The sequence below is a fragment of the Vombatus ursinus genome, unplaced genomic scaffold (assembly GCF_900497805.2).
Source record: "Vombatus ursinus unplaced genomic scaffold, bare-nosed wombat genome assembly UNPS02007284.1, whole genome shotgun sequence".
Lineage (NCBI taxonomy): Eukaryota > Metazoa > Chordata > Mammalia > Diprotodontia > Vombatidae > Vombatus > Vombatus ursinus.
Window position 1 is genome coordinate 20,313,848 of NW_020947062.1, and position 8,253 is coordinate 20,322,100.

The following is an 8,253-nucleotide window of genomic DNA, read 5'->3' on the forward strand; positions in this document are numbered from 1 at the left end:
TAATTCCATAAACATAGTCTGTGACAGTGTTAGTTTGGGCTGACATTACACTGTTGATTTATATTGACCTTATAAGTCTACTAACCTCCCATATTTTCTTTATATCAAATTTTGTATCCTTAAAGCTTATTACTATGCATGGTCTATAATAAAGGGTTAATAAATGCTTGTTGATTGACAGCTACACTTCCTCCATCCTGTACTTTGATTCAAAAAATCAATTCCACAAGTAAAGGATTTTGAATTTGTTAGACTTAGCTCACTTTTTTACTCTCTTTAGCTTGACTTCATTTTTGAAAATTTTTTTAGAGAAAAAAGGTTTTCAGAGACTATTTGAAGCATACTAACTTGTATACAAGACCTAAAACTATTAAAGTTGAAATATCAGATATTTTTATATTATCAGAGACACTATTTAGATATTTTTGAATCCCAATTCTATCATGACACGTTTACTCCCAGTCTGATGTCATCTGGAGATTCTATTAGTACCCTATCTATGCCTTCATACAAGTCATTGATAAAAAATGTTGAGTAGCATAGGTCTGAACATCTATTTATCCCCAACAGACTCCACTAGACACCTCCCTCCATGATGACATTTCATTACTCACTACTCTTTTGACTTCATCATTTGATCAGTTACAATTCCATCTAACTTGACTACATCTACCTCACATCTTTCTATTTTGTTTACAAGGATAGACTGTCAAATGCCTTGCTAAAATTCAGGCATTCCCCTGACCCACCAGTCTAATTAGTCTGTCAAAAAAAGAATATGTTATTTTGTCTTGACCTGTTCATCTTGAACCCGTGAAGGCTCCTAGTTTTCATTTCCTTTTCTTACTTGTTACAGTTAATTGTTTTGGTCTTGGGTATGTGTTCTAGATCCTCAAATATAAGGCCCCTGAATGCAATCTTCTATTTATTTGTATGAGGTTCCCGATGGTTCCCAATAGCACTTCCACAGTCACTTAATCTTATTATGATCATGATGGAAATAAACACTAGCAAAATAAATTTAATGACAAACTTTTAAATAGCATGAGAATGTTTATAGTAAGCCTAAAATTATGTTGGTTTACTGAGAAGCACTCACATTATTGTTGTGAAGATATTCAATTGCTCGAAGGATCTGGAAGAGGTATTTTCTTAGTCGTTTACTCTCAAGTCCATGACAATAATGCTGTAACTCATCTAAAACTGTGTGATCAATAAACTCAAATACCAAATGAATTTTCTTTTTCTGTCTAAATACTTCAATCAGATTGACCAGATTTTCATGACGAAATTGCTATTAACAAAAGAAAAAAAGGTTTTCAGAAATTATTCCAAGCACCATAACTTGTATAGAAGCCCTACACAATATTGAATCAAGGTTAAAATATTACCATTTTTCCTCTAATGTTACAACTTGAGAGTCACAAACTAAGAGAATTTTGGTCCACTGAAGGATCTTCTTTAATTGAAGGCAATTTCTCCTTGTCAACATAACCCTTCAGCTTTTCACATGTGCTTTTTCCAAGATAACTACAGTCAGAAGTATGCTGATGTTGATATTTGGCAAAGTGTTAAAGAGTATAAATGTCAACTTTTAAGTTCCACTCATAAGTCAATCTGATATCTTTGCTAACTGGTGGTAAATAAAAGCTTTTATATCAGTAGAATTTACAATCTTAAAATAATTTCAATGATATAGTAGAGGTTACAGAAACAATTGACTGTACTGCTTGGTGCCTATGTATTACAGAACTACCAGTTATTGTAACCTCACTTAGACACTAGGTCCTAAACACTGAAAAGCAATGGAAGAAGTATTGGGTAGTCATCCAAACAAATTACCAAAATGCAAGAGAATTACTTTAAAATGCCTAAAAACTTCTCATGAGAATTTTTTACTTTAAATATGTACACATGATTTAAACATAACTGTAGGAACTTAGTGGGAATGTGGAAAGCTATCTATGGGTGGAACACTGCCATATGTCCACATTACTCAACTAAATATACAAAACACTTCCTATGATAAGAACCACCTTGATTTTGCACCAAGATTCCTCAAAATCAACTTTCATTATATTTTTTCAGGATTTCAAAAATATTCTCTCTCAAATCTGTTTAGAAAGCAAAAATGAGGATAATTCATTTAATGCTCAGTCATCTGAGATAACAGTATATTTCAATTCAACTCATATACTCAAGGACTTACTCCTATTGAGGTAAAAGCTACTGAGCTAATCACTAATGCCCCTAATAGAAAAAAAAAACAAAAACTCATACACCAAAGCAAACATGTTATCATTTCCAGCATTAAAATACAGCAAGCCTATTTTCTTTTGACTGGCTGTTGACCTACAACAAATACTATCTTTGACTATAAACCTTAAATTACAATAATCAGTTGAATTACCAATTCTGTATAGAAAAAAATTTTATGTGGTAACATTCTGTCCCAATTTTACCAAAACTCTTAACTCTAGTTGAAAGAGGTACATTTTAATGTTACACTTATTAGATTATTAAACATTTCATGGTAAATTATTTATATTTATTCTAAGGGGCATGTGGATTTTTAAAAACAACTATAAATTAGAGTCTTATGCAATTTCACCCTTTTGGTTCTTTTAATGTGACTAAAAGATAAATGTTCTAAAAATCTCTTTAAAGTTTTTTTTTTTAATTTCTTATCCCAATTCCCAAGTTGGCAAGGTCTGGCATCATAAGGATAACAGTAAAAAAGATAATTACTTCTGATCACTACAACACAAACCACTAAACCAAAAGAATACCATAGTTTCTAGCTCGGTTTTTATTTCACCAAGTGGCCCAAAAGTCTGAGTGCAGTTTTAGTCTTTAAGTTTAAAATCATACTTAAGACTTTTGGGTCTCTCTGTGTAAAAGACAAAAGTAATGAAAACAAGGATGTTTTAAAAGAGTAGATATACTACAAGTAGGTTATCCAGAACGAATGATCACATCTTCTCTAAACATTACAATGAAATCAAAAACATACCCAACTTCCTTTTTTTGTCCTAGTTTTATCAGTATTTTTTTTTTCTGCAGATGGCAGAGTTGCGCTCCATAGAAACACAGCCACTAATGGTGTTTCACAGAGCTTTTATAGAAGCTATTACGTCTTCACAGAAATTGGGTTTAGTTCAAATTGTCAGAGTGAGTTAAGACTTTAAGTAAGAATTCTATCTAGCTCAAACTATAAAGCACTCTAAAATTCAATGATATCAAGCTAAAGTCATGCTAGAAATAAGCAAATCAGAGATAATACATTTGAGGTGTCTCAAAATATTTTTATTTAATAGTCATGACATTAATACACATTTTCACAAATGCCTTCAGTCTTGTGACAAATTGGTCATTTTTTTCCAAATGATTAAACAGAAAAAATAACCAGCTACAAAACCTTAAAGAAAAACCAAGACAGACAAAAAACATTTTCTTTGGGAAGAGTTCTATTTTTACCTAAATATGACAGTAATAAGGGCTACTTTCACTAAGAGCAGTTTTGAATTGGCACATATTACAATTATAAAAGTGGTCTTAAAAATATATGAAGAACTTGTGATTTCTTCACTGTAAGAACCTAGTGTTGGATGATTTATTAAACAAGTCTTAAGATTACAAAGTTTAAATGATTTGCCCAGAGTCATACAGCTAGTTTCAGTGGTAGGATTTGAACCTAGATCTTTCTGACTCCAAGGCCAGCACTTTATGCTGCCTCTTGTATTCTCTACAAAATGATACCAACTAGATTCCCCTTTCCATTGTATAGACTATTCATTTATTTAAGGCAGAAAATACCTATACCTTTCTTCTTACAAAATTGGTCATATCTAATGTAGATCCACATGCTGGAGAAGGAAATGGCAAATTACTCCAGTATCTTTGCCAAGAAAACCCCAAATGGGGTCACAAAGAGTTGGACATGACTGAAAAACGACTGAACAGTGTAGATCCACATGAGGCAAAAATATTTTCTGTATTAAAAAAAAACTATCTCTCTAATAGGTGATCACTATCTATGTTCTATATATAGCTCAAATTAAAAAAAAGTATCTAAAAGAAAAACACTACCTTCTAAACAAAACTCAGTAAGTTTTGTTTCACCCTCCCACTTCATATCCTAGTAAATGAAATACATGCATAAGTATTTTAAGTATTACATGCGGTCAAGGTTCACACACTACAATTATGCTCTTCTCTCATCTAATTCTTTCCTCTATGTTTTCATTTACTTTTATGATTTCAAAGGTCATTTCTATGTAGATCTGCATCCCTTCCTACCTCGAAACTGAAAAAGGAAACTTCAAATAGAAAAAGTCTAAAACTGAACTCATTTTTCCCTTCAAACTAGCTGTTCCTGGATAGTACTGATGTCACAATTCCACCTGTCACTCAGGCTAGAAACTTTGGAACGCTGGACTTGGGGGTCAAAAGATTTGGATTAGATTCCTGACTCTGTCATTGCCCCCTTGTAAAACCTTGGTGAAAGCCACTTAATTAAGCCTGTTTGCTCTTCTCTAAAATGGGGATAGTGACACTTTCATTATCTAAGGAATGTAAAGCACTTTTAAAAAACTTTAAGAACTGCAAATAGTTTGGCAGCCATCAAGTCTGGTTAAATTCTTCTGAGGCTATTATTTTGTATGTATGTCTCCTACTCAAAGAATCTTAGCATGAAATTGCAAGGTCCTCCACAATGTGGCCTCAATCTACCTCTCCAACTCGATCTTCTGTTACCTATAGAAAATGATCTACCTTATATATATTCTCACCTCCCCATCTTCTCTTTTGAGGTTACCCTGGCCAGAAACACCTACCCTTCTCTACTTACCTAAATCCTACCCAACCTGTAACATCCAACTCAAATCCTAATTGAGCCTTTCCCAAACAACAGGATTCCTAAGAACCCCTTATAGCACTCGTTGTTTGTACAACACATTTGACATTTACATTTTTTTTGTGGTTTTTTTTTTTAGGCAATTGGGGTTAAGTGACTTGCCCAAGGTCACACAGCTAGTAAGTGTCAAGTGTTTGGTCTGAGGCCGGATTTGAACTCAGGTCCTCCTGACTTCAGGGCCGGTACTCTATCCACCGAGCCACCTAGCTGCCCCAACATTTACATTTTAGTAACCTGAATTGTTATTTATCTATCTAAATATGTCTTCTTTAACTGTAAATTCCTGGAGAACAGGGATTGAAGCTTCCTTCACTGTTTTTGTTGACAAAGAGTTGTGCATTTACAACTGGTTAATCTGAATGATTTTTTCATAAAATAGGGTTTTAAAAACTTGAACTTTTGTGCATGCATGTTATATGTGTTATACTTTCAAAATAGCTACTTTCTATAACTTCTCTGTATTTTTTTCATAAATCATAAAAGGTAAACAATAAAATTGATATGACACCTCCTTTTTCTACTAGTATATGTATAGACATACAAACAGCACATAATTTATCAAAATATCCTAATATGGAAATGACTTTTATCTCCTAGCCATTTCTCTTGACTTACATAGCAATTAAAGCAAAAGAAGCAAACCTTTAGAAACTTTATTTCTCTCATTGCAATTTTGTTGACAGATTTTTCCGGTTTTTCATAAAATATCTTAATGGCCACTATCTGCCCAGTATCCTTATGTTTACACTTCATGACTGTTCCATAACTTCCCTCTCCCACTTTTCCAAGGGTTTCATACATCTCCATTTTCAAGACTGGTTTCCAGTTCTTCACGGAAATAAAGGGGAAAAAAAAAAGACAAATGTTTATACTTGTATTTGCTTCAAGCTGGAAATCTATTTCTAGGACAAATCCATTTGTATCATAAGTTATTCTTACAGAAAACAAAGGATTTTTAAGAAATCTGTGAATATCTGGTCCCAAATACTATAGACGAATAAAGGAAAAAGCAAAAGTTTTCTCCCTCCCCCCCCCCCACCCTTCCCCGAGTTTCTGCATATTCCTTCTGGGGGACTACCACAGGCACTCCTCGCAATCTTGTTATTTTGTCCCCGTTACACACATAATTCCTAACTATACTTTTCATATGGCTTCAATCACCCCCATCAAACTCTGGGTTCCCACACAACTTCAGACATTCACTTCCCTTCAACACCTGGGGATTTATGGCACCTCAGTCCTTCCTCATCCAACATGGGGCTCCCATACTTACCCTCCCCCATCAAACCTGAGATTCCAACATAGCCTCGAACCTCCTACCCACATTCTTTATGACCTTCCCCATCTTGAAGGTGCCAAGGCGGGGCTGGCAGCCCACTCCCGCTGCGCATACCCAGTTAGGTCTCAGTTTCCCCGCCTCGGCCCTTAGGCAGGTCTCAGTCCTCCAGGCGCCTGCCACCTCCCCCCACCCCCCGACCCGCAAGTCCCACTCCCTCACCGACCCCCAGGGAGGTGCCCCTAAATAAGACTCACACTCCGCTCCCCACATCACCATCTCCACCCGATCAGAACTTTCCTCATGAAGTTCCCAGAAGCCTCAGTCCCCTCACGGGTCACAGTACGACCTCTGCTCCGAGCTTCCCCCTGTGCCCCGCCGGAATCATCTCCCATTACCTAGGCTCCCATATTGCCTCAATCCTCCATTCCCCTCATCAAACCCGCGGTTCCCAGGCCCGGCTGCAGCATCCCTCTCCGCTCCGCCCCGCCCAGCCGTTGACCTGGTCAGGGCAGCCGCCGCCGCCTCAGCCCATTCTGCGGCCCCACGGGCCTGGCTCCGAGCAGTCGCGACCCTAGCCCCAGCCCGGCCGCGAGGACAAGGCCTCGCCGAATCGGCCCCACCCTGCCCGTCTGCCCGCCTGCCCTACCACCCACTACCATGGCAACGCCGGCAGGGCGGGGACAAGACGCGGAGCGCGCAGGAGCGGAAGCTTCTTGAGCCCACCTGGTTCAGGGACGGCAAGCAGAGAGGGACAGAAGATGAAAGAAGGTGGGCCGCGGCCTGGACTCGGCCTGGACTTGGCCTGGCCCTGGCCGGACCGTGTGGAGGGAGGTGGGGGAAGGCGCAGATGGCCCGGAGAAATGTCACCTGTCATCAGCTTTTTCGCCCGTGGTCATTGGAACCAGAATTTGTAAATGAGCCTCCCGGGCTCCAGTGATTTCTGTCAAAGGGCAGACGGGTCTGTGACCGGGAGAATGTCACCTGAAATGTGAGGATTCGGGCCTAAGAATCCGAAACGAAGATGCAGGACGCGACGGAGGGAGAGCCGGGGAGAGGAGCCGGCGGGGCCGGGCAGCTGGGCCCGCGACGATCGCGACTCCAGCCCTAGTTCAGGCCCTCCGCACCTCCTCTCCGCCCTCCCGGGCTGTTGTCATAGCCTCCTCACTCACCAAAATGTTATTTTCTTGCCCTCCCTCCCGCCTCTCCACTCCCACCCCCATTGGAAAGAGAAGGAAAAGCAGCCCCCTCTGTCAGAGGTGGGTGACGGAACCTCTGGAATCATGACCGGTCCTTGTTCAGCAAGCATTTATTAAGCCCTTAGCAGTCAACAAGCATTTATTAGGCATTTGTGTACTAAGCACTGAAAATGCAAGAAAAGGGGGAGACCCCCAAAACAAAACACGGTCCCTGCCCTCAAAGAGCTCACATTCGAACGGGGAAACAACATGCAAATTATCTATATAGCTACAGTTATACAGTGTGAATGGAAGGTAATCCCAGAGGGAAGGCACTATATAGTCATGGGAGGAGGGAGAGGGCTCTTGCAAAAAGGTGGGATTTGAGCTGAGTCTTGATCTGAAGGGGCAGAGCATTTCCAGAAATGGGGGACAGCAGATGCGAAGGAGATGGAGTATGTAGAATTGGAGTTAACAGCAATCAGGCCACTGTAGAATGTGGTAGAGGGAAGTAAAAGTGTGAGAAGGCTGGAAAGGCAGGAAGGAGCCAGATTATGAAGAGCTTTAAATGCTAAAGAGGAGTTTATAGGGAGAAAATTGGAGAGATTGTGGAGAAAACAGGGAGCCACTGGAGCTCACTGAGCAGGAGAGTGATATTGTGATCAGATCTGTGTTTTAGGAAAATCAGCTTGGCATTCAGTAGAAAATAGATTTGGTAGATCGTTGAAGCATGAAGCCTTCAAATAATTAGAAGGCTATAGCAGTAGTCCAAAATTGTGAGGGTCTGAACTAGAGTTGTGGCTGTATGAGAGCAAGAAAAGGAGATCTATAAGACAGATGTTTTGAAGACAAGATTTGGTAATGGAATGTTTGGGTGATTGAGG

The 8,253-nt window shown here is 39.2% G+C and overlaps 1 protein-coding gene across 1 annotated transcript in view; it reads right to left on the minus strand.

Annotated features, from left to right (window-relative positions):
- The window catches only part of CDKL3 (cyclin dependent kinase like 3), an 80,485-nt gene extending 73,798 nt beyond the window's left edge, over positions 1-6,687 (minus strand). The window contains exons 1-3 of the mRNA XM_027849184.1: positions 6,590-6,687; positions 5,558-5,743; positions 1,100-1,294 (exon numbers count right to left, since the gene is read on the minus strand). Of these exons, the coding sequence (XP_027704985.1) occupies positions 1,100-1,294; positions 5,558-5,722 (360 nt within the window). The 5' untranslated portion in view covers positions 5,723-5,743; positions 6,590-6,687. The remainder of the gene's footprint in view (positions 1-1,099; positions 1,295-5,557; positions 5,744-6,589) is intronic.
- Positions 6,688-8,253: the final 1,566 nt, after the last annotated feature.